Here is a 16,526-nt window from a genome sequence, read left to right on the forward strand (position 1 = left end):
ACAGTGTAATTACACCAATAAGTACTAAGTAATATTAATTAACAACATGTACTTATAGGGTTAGGGTTATTTGCTCGTAATTATACATAATTTACTGTTATTACTACTATAGTAATTTATAGTAAACACTATAGGGTTTTTGAAACATACTTTAGTGAAGTACTTGAATTAATTTGTTGTGGTAATTCTATAGTTGCTGTGGTAATATAACAACTATAGTGATATAAACAAATTACTTTACCCAATACTGTACTATAGGCTATATAGTATATTATACTACAATATACACTACAGTTTACTGTAGTAAAAACTAAAGTATACTACATTATTTATTACAGTTTATCAGTTCACTATAGTTAATACTATGCTGTAGCATTCATTAACAAAGTGTTGTAAATACTATAATATATGCAGTATATTACAATTTACTATAGTATGGTTCAAAAACACTATAGTATTTACTATAAATTACTATAGTATTTTTTCACCTGCATGAAAAATGAGTTTCATGGTTCTGATTGGTGTAATTTGAGATGTTACAATTGCCCCGTTACATTTGCCCCCAGTCTCCCCTAATATAAACAAATAACTTTACCCAATACTGTACTATAGGCTATATAGTATATTATACTACAATATACACTACAGTTTACTGTAGTAAAAACTAAAGTATACTACAGTATTAGTTTATCAGTTCACTATAGTTAACACTACAGTATGCTGTAGCATTCATTAACAAAGTGTTGTAAATACTATAATATATACAGTATACTACAATTTACTATAGTATGGTTCAAAAACACTATAGTATTTACTACATATTACTATAGTATTTTTTCCACCAAAAACAGTGTTACCCACAACGTGTGTTTATGAAATCATTTACTATTATATCAGCATATAATATAAGTAAGTGATGCACAATCAATAATAATAATAATTTAATGAGAATTTCTCGGACCATTTGTGTAGTTTGCACTTACTGTAGATCAGCCATGAAAAGGCTTTTGTCTTCGTATGTCTTCTTGTTTGTCCAGTATGTTGACTTCCCATTGCTTGCCTTTGTTCATGTATTATATAAAGCAGTTATTTTAAGTTTGACATCACTTCCTAAAGCACAGTAGAAGTACTGTAATTCATTGACGTAAAGAAGATAATGCCTGCCATAATACTTTGGTATGTACTTTGGTAGTGAATGATTACTATTGATATATGCCTCAGTAAACAGACAGTGGCACGTTGTAATATCGAACTTGTGTCAGTGTTTTTTAGATATGTTTACACAAAAAATCCTTCAAAGTCAATCTAAAATACAAATGAGACACTGAAAGTGTCTATATTTAATAACAGATTACGTGGGAATGCTCATGTGATCTGTCCTTGTGTTAATGCAGTTGCTGAGGGTGACCACTAGAGGCCAACAAAAACCGTGTGTTAGAATGTATTTGTTTACATTTTTAATATTACTTAGTACACGCTCAGAAAGATGGATTTCTTAAAATGATATTTAAATAGTTGCGTATATAATATGGTAGTCTTTTGTCCTCCCCTTGTGTTGCTTTCAAAAATATTCACTTCGTCACCTCATCAATGTTTTAGTTCATTGATTTATTTGGTAGACTTTTCCCTTAAAATGCTTTCCTTTCCCCCTCACTGTTTTGCATAACCTATTCACAAAGTAATTATAAGTAATTTCTGCCATTTATATATTGTTATATTGAGTGTTTTTCACCATGGCAGTAGTTTGACCAGTAATACTATGAAAACGAACACAATACACGGAAAAGCACATGATAGTTACATATTCTTCAAGGTCTTTTTCGGTTACTATTATACATTTGGATTTATCTTAACTATAATACAGACCAGAGGCGTTATATAGCCTATAAGAGGCATCCGTCAGGTTTGGTTGGTCTCACCTGCAGGCATATCCTTGTGGTCGGATCCAGGTTTTTTCTTTCTCCATCTTCCTCTAGCTCAGAGCCAGAAGAGTGCTTTTTGTACCCGTCTGATGTGATGCCTCTGTGTTCCAGCAGCAGTCGTCTTTGATAAAGTTTTCAGATTTTTTTATATAGTCCTAAGTTCAGTTTTCACACACAGTGACACGGACTCTCTTAGTTGTGCTTTTTTTTTTTTTTTTTTTTCTTCTGAAGCAAATCTGATATTTTGACAGCGTCATATCTGAAAACACAACAAGGAACTTTTAAAGATAGGCTAACTATTGTGACTCAAACTTTTACTGCTTTGTACCTCCGATAAGATAAAAGTTTGTCCTTAGATGTGTGTCTTTTTGTGTGCAACAGAAACCTCTTTATTTCTTCAGCTCGAGAGCAAAGTGCTGCAGTTTTTCCTCCATTGAACTGCATTTTTCGGCGGAATCCCGGAATTAAAGGGACAGTGCACCCAAAAATTAAAAATTTGTCATCAGTACCGCACCTCATTCAAAAGCATTTGTATGGTTTCAGAATACATGAAATATAGCACACAAGTAATACAGACTTCTTTTTTGTCCCATTTGCAGCCTGACTGTCGAAGTCCCCATCCAGTTTCATTGTACGTAGACGTGTGCCTTCCGTTTCACCGAAGAAAGCAAAATCATATGCATTTCGACGTGACGTGAGGGTGAGTAAATGATGACAATATTTATTGTTGAGTGTATTATCCCTTCTCTGTATAATAACGCAAAACAAAATCAAGCGCTGAATTCCTGGCACCTGCTCTGACTGGCATTTTCAAAGCACTGGAACATTTAAGTATCATTTGACTCACTTTATAATGATAGTAAATTGATTTGGGACTCTCTGGTATCTCTGTAGGGATGCAGTGGACACATGGACAGCACATAGTGGATAGGGACACAGACAGAAGGACAGACGGGGGCTACGCCCAGAGCAGCGGTACAGTACAGAACAGTGTGACCTCTTAGTCGACACCTTGATTTTTATGAAAGCACAAAATCCTCGACCCCATTGTTGAGTTTTTATATTACATTTTGAATCAGATCTAGTGGGAAAAAAGGGTCAATTTTTTACAATTTTAGGGGTCAAATATTACAAAACCAAAAGGCCGGGGTATTTTATAAATAGAGCACGGAGCGGCTGTCCATCTACTGTTACGGCAAGTTGGGCTGCACAGAAATATACATATATAAATCTTTATGTATATTTACCATGTTTGGTGATGAGACTGAAATTAATCGCAATGTAAATAAAGGAAAACAACCAAATATCCAAGAAACAAACGGTACAGAAAAAAGAAAAGTGAGAAGGGAGATAGAAAAGAGACGTGAAACACCGGAGGGTTGCATGAACATTTGTACAACATCGGACAGGTACTGGAACACCACGCCACAGAGAAAGAGACGAGTATTAGGAAAAATGGTTTAATATCGGAGACAGAGGCAAAAAACTGCATCACACAAGAACATACATTTACAAAAATAAGTCTGACTGTTCCAGCTACACAGTTAGGTTAACAGCAAAGACAGAGAAACCAGAAAAATCTAAACAGCTAAAAGCAAAGTCCTCAAATTACTTTTATCTTGTTTGTCAAACTAATACATTTATCCACTGAAGGTGACTAAATACTTCTAAATCGTCTAATCGTCTTTATCATGGTGACTGCACAATACTTAACTAAATGAAACTTACCGCTGTTGTAAAGACTCTTTTGTAAAGACAAACCGCATTACGTATTTATAAGCCAAAAGGAAAACTCCCCGACCCTCTTTCCGAAAAAGGAAACGAACCAAAGAAAACATGAAAGCAAATATCGATGTGAAGAATAAAGAAGAGGAGGCTAAAGATACCAAGCCAAAGTTCTCCTAGAAAATCTTTATATCAAAACCTAACGTTCTGGACGCCAACTAGAAATCAAACTCGGGAACCAGTTGCTGTCGGCCCCTGGCCGGGGCCGTGCAGCCTGTCGGATAGTTTTTTTTTTTCTTTTCCTTTAATTGCCAGTATAAAAAGTTCCACTGGTACAAAAGGCATAAGTACAATCAGTGATAGAAATAGGAAAGCCTGCTTTTTTTGTACTTTTTAAATTCCCATCCAATGACAGATTTTCAAAGTGTTGTCAAACAAACATGTATCACGCTTACATAATCCACTGAAATGCATTGACTTTGGCTTTTCTCAAGACAATACTTAAAACTATTTAAATCTTTTTAGAATCAAACAAAATGATATTAATCTACAGACGACAAGCTTTTGTTACGGCACATTAGATAAACACATACATTTCCAAAAAACTTGACGGAAGCCAAAATGCAAAGAAACTACACATCTTTTTTTCTTTAAAATACACTTGTTAAATAGCACTTAAGAGAAAGAAAGAAACAAAAGAAACAACAAACAGATTTCAGATGCGTGTGGTGCGTAAAACCCCTGAGTGAAGAGTCTCAGCGAGAACTCCTGTGAGTTTGTGCTTTACTAAACATCTAACAAATGTGTGTGTGTGTGTGTGTGAAATTGTGCTGGCCGTGAATGCTTACCCTGTATGTCTGAAGTTGATTGTGGTAAACGAAGTCGAACGCCGAGATGGAAACGACCGAATATCCATATTTCTGCGCTGAGCTGAGGTAAAAACACTTAAGCCGAACGGCAGTTCATTATAGAGTGATGTTACATCAAGTCAAACGAATCAAATGAGATCAAACAAGATGCATTCCACGAAAAATGTAGCATAATTACAATTCCCTACATGCCGCTTAGAACTCGGTCAAAGTTTTCGACAACTTTATGGGAGGGTTAAGCAGCAATTCTATCGCCTTGACTGTTGTACTAGGTAAGCATAAGAAGTCGTCAGTTTTAATACTGCGTGTGCTAATGCGCATGTGCTTTTCTGTTTGTGCTAGTGGTTATACGATTTGGCAAAGAGAGCAGTATATCATAAACTGACCGACTCGAACTTCCCAATATGTAACGTACGCGTTAAGGGGTAAACGAAATTTCCAATTTCGGGCCGCATTCGTGAAACGCGAACAGAGCTAATTTCCGTATAAACCATTCGTTAAACCATTCGTACATAAATTAACGAAACAACAAATTTTCTTGTGCGCAACAATGGCCATAGGTCAGGTAACAGTTCAGGTACGCTGTAAAAAAAAAATAAAGTTGAGAAAACTTTAAGTTTTAAGGCAACAAGCTGGAGGAGATTTTTGAGTTCTCTCAACTTCTTGTTGTTCAATTTACAAGTTGAGATAACTCAAAAATCTCCTGCAGATGGTTGTCTCAGCTTTTGATTTTTTTACAGTTTAGTTTCAAGAACAGTTGCAATATTTGTACAAACAATTTGCACAAATTCTTTCTGCATGTGTGCGACAATACTTAAAAATGGTCATAGGTCACGCAAGAATGATGTACAAAAAAAAAAATAGAAATAAATTGTTCTCACGAGCCAAAAATGTACTTAAACATGTTTGCGAACAATTTATACGAATTCTTTGTGCACATATATAGTAATTCACGTAAGAATGATTTTACAAAAAATTTGTTCTGTTTGTACGGAAATTTAACTTTTTAAAAAAAACAAAAAACAAACGAGTTTTTTTGTTTTGTTTTAACTGACACAAATTTTTGCAGATCCAGTTTTGGCTAAAGAGAAATAATATGGACAAATAGACAACCAATCATAGCACACACACACACCTGTACACAGTCACACACACACACACCCTTGGCACACTTTTAAATGTGCAGCAATGTATTCCAGCCCATTAATACTGATCAACGTGTTAAGGCAACGGCAGAGCTTGGGTATAAAATAGTGCTATAGAGTGAAGTAAACTGGTTTGAGGGGGCTGCCTGTAAACTACGTTTGTAAACAATATTTTTTACGGGCCGTCTGAACGATGTGTAAACGTTTACAGCAAAGTGCTACAGGCGCTATTGAACACTGCGGATCACGTTGAACTACTTTGGCATCAGGACGAAGTTTTGGTTGTTCTACGAACGTAAAATAGTCCTGATAAAGGCAGCAGAAAGCGAGACTACACTGAGACGTTTAGAATTTAACGTGGAGGAACACACAGATCAGCTTTTGTGTAATGATTATGTGATTAAGAGGCTGTCGTGATGGCCCTGTATTATATCATGATGGTCAAAAGTTCAACGCCTGATTCACAATTCACATAAATGCGTCAATATTTTGTCCCATCATACAGAAATTGTTCACTGACAAACACAAAGCGGATGAATTTGTCCTGTGAAATTTGGGCCTTCTGTGGCATAAGTGGACCCTTAATCTCTGTGTGTGTGTGTTTGTGTGTGTGTGTGTGTGTGTGTGTGTGTGTGTAAGGAGAACTGCTGAGACTCAATCTCAGGGGCTCACATACACACACCTTCAAAGAAAAGAGGGTTGTGAGGTCAACCTTTAGCACAGGTGTGTGTATGCGTGCATGCGTATGTGCTTACCTGTGTGTGTGTGTGTGTATATGTGTGTGTATGTGTGTGTGTGTGCTTGTGAGAGTGATTATGACACATGGGCACTTTTTACATCTTTACAAATAAAGAAAAAAAAGAAAGAAAAGCAAAAACATGAACATTTTCAGGCAACAAGACCACAGAAGAGCAAGTTAACAACCTTTTTTAAATCTATATCTTTAAATATGAGGGTTCCATACAAAACACTTACGTAATAAAATACCCATGTTATCAAATAATTTCACAAGTAAAACACTGAAGCTGTAGGCAGGATGTACCGTCAGAATTTGGCACTAAATTCCACTCATCTTGTTTTTTCTTTATAAGAAAAAAAAAATCACATTTTGCTGAACAACATAACACATCTAAATATTGTTTCCCACAATAGAAATAAAATAATATAATGACATAGATGCTTCACAAGCCGACACTGTAACTTTTAATAATTTTTATATAGCTAATTACCCAACAAGAAATTTAGCAAAGAGGGACTCCTATAAAAAAAAAAAAGAAACAAACAAAAAAAAAAAAAAAAAAAAAAAAAAAAAACAAGAAAAAAAAAAGTAGTAGTAATAGTACTTATGAAAGGCTTTGTCTATTGTTCAAGTAAATTGATTTTTAGTCTTCTCTTTAAAAACATGAGACAAATAAGACTGTTAGACTTGATGAAACCACGACTTTATCCACGAAAAGCACCGACGGGACCGCGGGTTACACAAACTCTGTTTTTTTTTCCTCTATACATTTAAACAGTATAAAATATAGGTCATTTCATGTGCATTTAAACCACGGATTGTCTAACTGTAAGTCAGTTCAGCAAAAGGTGTGACACGTAGGTAGCATTTCCCCCCAAACAGGGCAATCTTGTGTGTGTGTATGTGTGTGTGTGTGTGTGTTTTTCTTAATACCTTTACTACTCTAGAAAAAAGTGGTTTTATATAGACTTTAATGAGAAATCAAGCCACTTAAAATGGCCTTATCAAAAAACTTTACACTGCCTGAAAAATGTAAAAACCACGAGCAAGCTCTGAGAGATTCTAATATCGATCAGGCAGCTTTTTTTTATTTTTTATTATTAAAACTGCGTGGAAGTAGTCTATTCGTTTAGAAACCAGCGAGGGTTTCTTACGGCAGGCCTCAAAATAAGAGTGTCGCCGACAGTAAGTCCCAACGCCAATCCCTGTATTGAACGTTCAAGTTTACTTTAAATGAATGAAAAAAAAAAACAACATAAAGAGAGAAAGAGAGAGAGAGAGAAAAAAAAAAAAACAATCTGACGAATAAAAAACAAAGAAAAAAAAAGTCAAACGCAAATATTCGTAATTGTTTTGCCACAGGAATTTTTTTTTTTTTTTTTTTAGGTTTTTTTTTGTTTGTTTTCTTAAAATGATGCTCTGGTTATGTTAGTAAATATACTCTGTCTCTAGAGTGTGAATGCAGCGTTTTCACATTATTATTATTATTGTTTTTTTTTTGTCTTTCCTCCCTTCCTTCCTTCCCTCCCTCGCTCCCTCCCTCACCAGTTAAATCAAAAACAAAAAACAAAACAAAACAAAACACAGGAAAAAAGCTCAAAATGAGGTCACATGCGAAAAATTTCAAATCCAAAAAGATCAGGCTAAGATAAAAGTACAAAGATCAGTAAAAGGAGACCAGATTATGAGCAGGAGAACTCAGAAAGACATCAGAAACAATGACGGGACGATGAGACTTTTTTTTTTTTTTGTACGCCACGTAGACATGCTAGGCAAACGATGAGCATAGAGTCATGGAGATGAGTTCTAGGGAAGAAAACGGGAGAGGAGAGTTACACACACAGCTCCGGCACACAACTAACATCATTAAACCATGAGAACAACAAACGAACAAACAAAACAAACAAACAAACAAACAAACAAACAGCAGCAGCGCTATTAACCAGCGTTTCACCAACATCACATTAGCATTTTTAACTGTTTTCTTTTTTATCGTACAATACACACAATTGGAATAGATTGCCAACACGTACATGTAAATGAGGCACTCGCTCACACACAGAGTACGAACACACACTCCATCTCCTCCATACAGACACACACACCCAAAAGTATCCATCCTGGTCCGATCCGAGACCGCAGATGGATTGCCGTTTGGGAGAAACTATTCAGTTTTGTTTTTTGTTTTTTTTTTTGTCTGGAGCGTACGAACAAAAACCAAACAGTACGAAACGAAATGAAACGAAAAAGAGAGATTTTACTTATGAAGTGCCACTACTTATGACCAAAGAGAGAAGAGGAAGAGAGAGTCGAGACAGAGATATGATGGGGACGTGACAGATGGGATTGTGGGAAATGGTGAGAGAGAGAAAGGAAGAAAGAAAGAAAGAAAACGAGGGGTTTTGTACGTGATCTCGTCACACAGATTGTGTGGTTTAAGAAGACTACCGGACGAGGCTCAGGATAGAGAGAGCACGACTTTCCGAACCCAATAACTTAAAAGATAATAAATAAAGTCCTTTACTTCAGAGGCAGTAGAAATTTTGTATAAAAATAGAACTGCATTTTTTTACAAATAAAATTTACAGGCCTGTGGCTTTCTGCAATTTAAGTTTTTTTTTCTTTCGATAAACATCAAGTTTTCAGTTCCCCACCCCTCCACATAGAACCTAGAATGCTTTATTCTTTTTAACCATCGACAGATCAAAATCTTTTTAATGCTCTACACAAATTCAGTTGGACGAAGACCACAATTATCTGACGCGTAAAAGTCGGACTAATTTTTTCTTCAAAAAAACAAACAAACAAACAAACAAATAAAAAACAACAACTAAAAAAAACCTTTCTGACAAAAAAATGAATGAAAAAAAAAAAAAAATCACTGAACATTTGACGGCAAGTATTTGTTGAGGAAGCTGTTTAGGCAGTTGTTGCCGTTGACTACAGAGAGGCCACAGCGGGTTTAACCCTTTCCTCTCTAGTGCCAGTGGGCCAAGGGTTCGAAGGAGCAGCAAAGCCCTGAACCGACACCAGAGGCCAAAGGGCAAAGGTTAATGTGCATATTGGTGCTTTAATCATATCGGAACCTTCTCTACTTGTCCTTACAAGCCTCAGGTTCACAAAGAGAAACAAATAATACTTTATACATCGTTCCTTTCTGCTGTTGTTATCGTCATATAATGAAATAGCCACTGTATAAATATTTACTTTAAAAAAAAAATCAAATAGTTTACACATGACCCAAAGGAAAAATAAAAAATACCAATAATAGCTGTTCATTCATCGCAAGTCATACAAAAAAATGGCGGAAATGGAAGCGTTCATGTGGAAAAAAGGAGACAAAATAATAATAATACTGTTATTAATTAAAAAAAGCTGAAAAGAATGTTATGGGAGAGTGGCTCCCTCTGGTGGTCAAAGGGTGAAACTCCCCCCCTCGTGCACCCCCTCCCCCCGGAGTCCCAGTTTGGTAACCGTGGCAGCAGTGGGGACTTACCCTAGCAGTGTAACATGAGAGAGGCCCTAGTGCTAAGATCAGTACGGTTTGCTGTCGTTCTTCGAGCGCTTGAGCTGGACTTTGAGACGCTTCATGCCGATCTGAAACCCGTTCATTGCCTGAATGGCGGCCTGCGCTGACACAGGATTGTCATAACTGACGAAACCTGCGATAGAGGAAAAGGAGAAAAGGATATATGAATGTCTTATGATCGTAATAAAGTCATGTTTTTGGCGTGCCATGTCCAACGCAACTAAACAACAGCATGAAATAGACCATAAATTTGAAACTAAATTGGAAAATCCCAAACCATTCACACTGAGAATGGAGTATAAAGCCTGGGGCACACCAAGCCGACTTCAAAGAACTAGCGGCGACAAAAGCTGACTGTGTTGTTGCCTCTTGTTGGCTGCGTCTCAGCCAAAAAGCTTGCCTTGAACACACCAAAAGGACTAAATGCAACTATCAACTAGCATGTGCGTTCTGAGCCTGCGTGTATGTAAACATCTGTCTACATCAGCAGGTGTCAATAGTCTATTTTTGTCATTCAAAAAAGGGAAACCGAAACTAGGAATGCAGATATACAAACCGTAAACAAAGCAGTGCTTGCTTACCATTTTAAATATCAATCAAGCTGATCAATTTCTTCATTCCGGTCGGCTCATGTTATTATAAAAATATTTGCGTATTGGAATGCTTAGGTACTAGACCTGGGACAATAAATCGATGTATTGTGAATCGAGAAAAGATTCTGGATCGATTATGATATTTTTCAAATGTATCGCGATTCTCTCTCCAATCGATCTGAGCTTAGTTTTTTAACAGCAGATGGCATTGCGTGCTTTAGAAACAGTAGTACTCTACTTCCTTCCAATTCCTTACACACACCACTTGAACCTTCAATCATGAAGTTCGAAAAGGTTTTACAAATCTCGCGTCATAAAAACATTCTAAGAACAATCTGCTGTTAAAAACTAAAATCAGAATCGATTTGCGATGCATTTGGAATATATCAGAATTGATCCACGAATCGCGAAGCATCGATATACTTTCCCTATCAGATAACATTATAACAGCCTTCTGTATGTGCCATCTTGACTTTGCTCACTTTCATCACTTTCTTTTTATTCTCGTGCACTGACTCATTCACTAAGTTGAACAGCCAATCAGAGTTCTCTCTCTCGCTAACACCGATTCAGCATGCTGAATCTGACTAGAGCAAACGGTGTAGAACACCAGAAAAACTAATCCAACCAACGCTCAAAAACAGCCAGCACTGCCTGACTGACGACCATCAGCTTGGTGTGTCCCAGGCTTAAGGCTCCTGAATAAAAATGCAGAACTGTATTTCAGACTAAGTGTGAAAGGGTACATAAAAACAAATGATTAGCTGCAAATATGCAAAAAAAAAAAAAAAAAAAAATCATTTGGCATGAAAAAAGATAAAATAAGTGTGCCTTCATTTAGATTACAGAACAATTTAAATAGATACAAACCTGATTCCAAAAAAGTTGTACACTGTACAAATTGTGAATTAAAAAGGAATGCAATAATTTACAAATCTCATAAATTTATATTTTATTCACAATAGAAAATAGATAACATATCAAATGTTGAAAGTGAGACATTTTGAAATGTCATGCCAAATATTGGCTAATTTTGGATTTCATGACATTCCTACACATTCCAAAAAAGTTGGGACAGGTAGCAATAAGAGGCCGGAAAAGTTAAATGTACATATAAGGAACAGCTGGAGGACCAATTTGCAACTTATTAGGTCAATTGGCAACATGATTGGGTATAAAAAGAGCCTCTCAGAGTGGCAGTGTCTCTCAGAAGTCAAGATGGGCAGAGGATCACCAATTCTTTTTGGAAAACTTGGACGCCATATCATCCGGGCTAAAAAGGACAAGGACAACCCAAGTTGTTATCAGCACTCAGTTCAGAAGCCTGCATCTCTGATGGTATGGGGTTGCATGAGTGCGTGCGGCATGGGCAGCTTACACATTTGGAAAGGCACCATCAATGCTGAAAGGTATATCCAAGTTCTAGAACAACATATGCTCCCATCCAGATGCCGTCTCTTTCAGGGAAGACCTTGCATTTTCCAACATGACAATGCCAGACCACATACTGCATCAATTACAACATCATGGCTGCATAGAAGAAGGATCCGGGTACTGAAATGGCCAGCCTGCGGTCCAGATCTTTCACCCATAGAAAACATTTGGCACGTCATAAAGAGGAAGATGTGACAAAGACCTAAGACAGCTGAGCAACTAGAAGCCTGTATTAGACAAGAATGGGACAACATTCCTATTCCTAAACTTGAGCAACTTCTCTCCTCAGTCCCCAGACGTTTGCGGACTGTTATAAAAAGAAGAGGGGATGCCACACAGTGGCAACCATGGCCTTGTCCCAACTTTTTTGAGATGTGTTGATGCCATGAAATTTAAAATCAACTTATTTTCCCCTTAAAATTATACATTTTCTCAGTTTAAACATTTGATATGTCATCCATGTTGTATTCTGAATAAAATACTGGAATTTGAAACTTCCACATCATTGCATTCTGTTTTTATTCACAATTTGTACAGTGTCCCAACTTTTTTGGAATCAGGTTTGTATAAATATAATGGCATTTACTACCATAATTGATAGTTATTAAAAAAAAAAAGTCCTTTATATTGTTGTAGTATACTAGTCAGTTTATTGCCAAATTAAATATACCTTCATAAGCCTTAACTGAATAACTGTTACTGGCAAATTCTATGTTGTTCGTATGTCAGTTCATACCAAAGCACTTGCTCAGATTGGTCTGTTTGTCGATAAAGACTTTGGCAGACACCACGTTTCCGAAAGGCATGAACATCTGTAGGATGTCCTGGTCCCCAAACTCCTGTGGCAGGTGGTAGATGAACAGGTTGGCTCCTTCAGGTCCTGTTTCACACGCACAAAACATACCCGTGTCCGTGTTTAGTGAAGAACCTACAACTACGGAGATGCAATAAGGAATATCAATCTATACTGAACAATTAAAAATTAAGACACTGGTAAGATTCAATCTGAAACTGCCGTCATATTTACTATAATATATTAAGTAATATAATTTACTTTAAAATAAATATAAAATTTAATATAAGAGACCAACCAATATATATATATATATATATATATATATATATATATATATATATATATTTTTTTTTTTTTTTTTTTTTTTTTTTTTTTTTTTTTTTGGTTTCTTAAAACCTGACAATGTCTGACAATGATTCACTTATGGATATATATTAATGACAAAAGTTGCGCAAAATTTGTCAAGGTGAATTTGTAAAGCTAAATAAATAAATAAATAAATACTATTTTTTTAATTAATTAAATATTACATTTAATACAATAAAATAATAAAGATTTTTTTTAATTAATTATTTAATAAATATATAAATTATTAATTAAACAAAAATATTTAAAAAAAAAAACTGGAACTGAATAATTTAGAATCTGAACTTTTGAAGATGTATATATACTGGATTTTTAATGACTAAATTACGTGTGAAATTGGATTGTCAAAAGTACCTACTTCGGTACCAAGTCGGTACTGAAATTTAAAAAAATGTGACGATACCATCATTTCCCCCTTGCATTTTGAGTGCTGTTCAGTATATTCTTAAATACCTCTGATTGGCCATTGTGTTCACACGCTCAACAGATATGATAAATCCGCTGATAGACAATCTGCTGATAGACGCCTGCTTTCAAGCGCTCCCGTGTGTATCTGTGTAAGCACTCCGTAAAGATGTCTATTGTCTATTTACAACATGTTTTTGAAGCGTTGATCATTGTAGCCAATCACAGACATATCTCATGAGCGCGTGAACACAATGGCCAATCAGAGGTGTTTAAAAATCTGCTCAACAGCACTCAAAATGCTACGGGGAAATACTGGTGTGTCACATTTTTTTAAATTTCAGTACCATCAAAATGTTCAGTACATTTTTTTAAATTTCAGTACTTTTCAAAGTCGGTACTTTTGACAACCCTAGTGTAAAATGTTTTCAATTGGAATATTTACTACATAAATATACAAACATGTTAAATTGTAGCCTCAAAAATGCAAACTCAGCTTGCTTTTTTGGATTTTGTCATTGATATAATTCCATATCCGCTGCGCAACTTAACTGAAGTTGCACTAGTTTTAACTGTACACTTCCAATGTAGCCAATGTCCAGTGTTTGTGTCCATACCCTCTTTCTGGCTGCCCGCAGCGCTCTGTTGCTGCAGTAGGGACTGGCTGTAGAGGGTGGGCAGGGCGGCAGCCGCGTACTGTTGGATCCCTGAGTAGGCCTGTGTGAGAGCGTCCATGGGCCCGGCCGACCCGTTACTCAGGCCCGTACTGCCCAGCCCGCCGTTCAAAGCTGCCATACCTGAGAGCATGTGAGCAACTTTACATAAAACCCAACAATAAAGAAAAAAGAAGTGCTCTTACTCGTTAGCATTTGGACTCAGGGTGTGTTTCTACAACAAAACACAAGACACACAAAAACACACAGAACACGAAAAAACTCAACGTCACATGAACAGAAAGTAGAACAACAAACGCTGCTAGTCAAAACAGCATAATCACAAAGGACAATCAAAACGTAACACAGGACATTAACATATAAACGGCACCCACTCGCACAAACATACACACAAACACAAGATAGAGAAGATACATAATATACTGACCAGTGTATGCAAATGAGGAGCGCGGCCTACACATGCACACTAATGACACAATAGCAGCACGAAACGATCACCACGGCGACCCTCAGACACACAGAAACATCTGACCAATCACCTTTTTAACCTCACACAGTGGAACTCTACATCTAATTATCTCATTATTCGTGTCAGCAATCTTGGCTGTATTAAAAAGGGGTTGTGGGGAAAACATTAAACTCTTTTAATAAAATACAAATGCAACCTTGGATCTATTAAAGGCAGAAACCCTGACTGCAGAAACAGATGCACATGTGCTTCAGGGAGTAACTTCCGTAGACATATGGGCGACATCAGTGCAGATGAACTCTATGGCACATTACTGTTCAAATATCTGGGGTCATTTAGACTTTTGTTATGTTTTTGATATATGGAGCAACCTGGGGTTTAGGGTCTTGGTGGTCAAAAGCACAATGGTTATGGACCAAAAGCACGTCATGTCTCACTTCCATCAAGAATCAAACAACATTTGTCATACCATCACTGAATCTTAACTTACAGTAGTGACAAAACTCAGTACTTAAAGGATTATTCCACTTTCAAATAAAATTTTCCTGATAATTTACTCACCCCCATGTCATCCAAGATGTCCATTTCTTTCTTCAGTCGAAGAAAACATTCCAGGATTTTTCTCCTTATAATGGACTTCAATGGTCTCTCCAAATGGTTGAAGGTCAAAATTTTAGTTTCAGTGCAGCTTCAAAGGGCTTTAAACGATACCAGACGAGGAATAAGGGTCTTATCTAGCGAAATGATCGGTCATTTTCGAAAAAAATACAACTTTATAAACACAAATGATCAGCTTGCACGTGCTTCCGCTTTTCGTATTCTTCAAAAAGCTTATGCTGTATGTCCTACGCCTTCCCTATTCAACTTACGGAACGAAAGCGGCGCCAGTTCCGTTTTTTTTCCGTATGTAGCATAGGGAAGGTGTAGGACATACAGCGTAAGCTTTTTGAAGAATACGGAAAGTGGAAGCATGTGCACGCTGATCATTTGTGTTTATAAAGCATATAAAGTTGTATTTTTTTAATGAAAATGACAGCTGCACTGAAACTGTAATTTTGACCTTTGACCGTTTGGACGCCATTGAAGTCCACTATAAGAAGAATAATCCTGGAATGTTTTCATCAAAAACCTTCATTTCTTTTCGACTGAAGAAAGAAAGACATGAACATCTTGGATGACATGGGGGTGAGTAAATTATCAGGAAAATTTTATTTGAAAGTAATCCTATAAGCAGGGTGATAGAGTTCAAATGCCTGTTGCATTAAACGTTATTAGTGTATCAGTTTGATAATCAAATAATCTGTCAATTATTTCTTAATAATTATTAATAATTATTTTTTGTAGCTATGACAGAAAATTATCAGAAAAAAAGACACATTAAACTATAGAATCTCTTGCGGCAACCAATATTCATAATTTAAAACAACACAGCAAATCGTGCTAGCGTAGAAGCAGTTGTGTTCATGTAATGTGTACAGAGTATATTTTTTGTCCCTTAGTCAGTGTGTGTGTGCGTGTGCGTTTATAAAGACTGATTCATGAGTATTTACTGACTGGCCTTTTGGCTTGACGGCCTGGAAACAATAAATGATGAGCGAAGTGCTTGGACGACCAGCTCCCTCATTTATCCAGCAATAATTACAATACTGACCTTTTATATTCAATTAGACTATACAGCCTCTTAAATGAGCACTGGGAGTGTGTGTATGTGCGAGAGAGTCATTTGAATGAATTTAAATTGTAGGCGTTCTGTTGGAGAAAGCTTGATTTATAAAACTAGAAACCTGGCTAAAAGGTCACTGGTGGAGATAGAGATTTTGCCCGCGTGCCGACACACTGACATATACACATGCACAGGCC

At 36.4% G+C, this 16,526-nt stretch overlaps 1 protein-coding gene across 29 annotated transcripts in view; it reads right to left on the reverse strand.

The window, feature by feature from the left end:
- Positions 1–3,368: 3,368 nt before the first annotated feature.
- Positions 3,369–16,526, reverse strand: part of celf2 (cugbp, Elav-like family member 2) — a 177,092-nt gene continuing 163,934 nt past the window's right edge. For 14 of the 29 annotated variants that reach the window (XM_048157402.1, XM_048157401.1, XM_048157417.1 and 11 more), the window contains 3 exons: positions 14,141–14,320; positions 12,693–12,836; positions 3,369–10,062 (listed from right to left, as the gene is read on the reverse strand). In XM_048157402.1, the coding sequence (XP_048013359.1) occupies positions 9,935–10,062; positions 12,693–12,836; positions 14,141–14,320 (452 nt within the window). In that variant the 3' untranslated portion in view covers positions 3,369–9,934. Of the gene's footprint in view, positions 10,063–12,692; positions 12,837–14,140; positions 14,339–16,526 lie in introns of all 29 variants that reach the window. The other 15 variants (XM_048157403.1, XM_048157415.1, XM_048157395.1 and 12 more) reach the window with 3 other exon arrangements.

The sequence above is a fragment of the Megalobrama amblycephala genome, linkage group LG14 (genome assembly GCF_018812025.1).
Source record: "Megalobrama amblycephala isolate DHTTF-2021 linkage group LG14, ASM1881202v1, whole genome shotgun sequence".
Taxonomy (NCBI): domain Eukaryota; kingdom Metazoa; phylum Chordata; class Actinopteri; order Cypriniformes; family Xenocyprididae; genus Megalobrama; species Megalobrama amblycephala.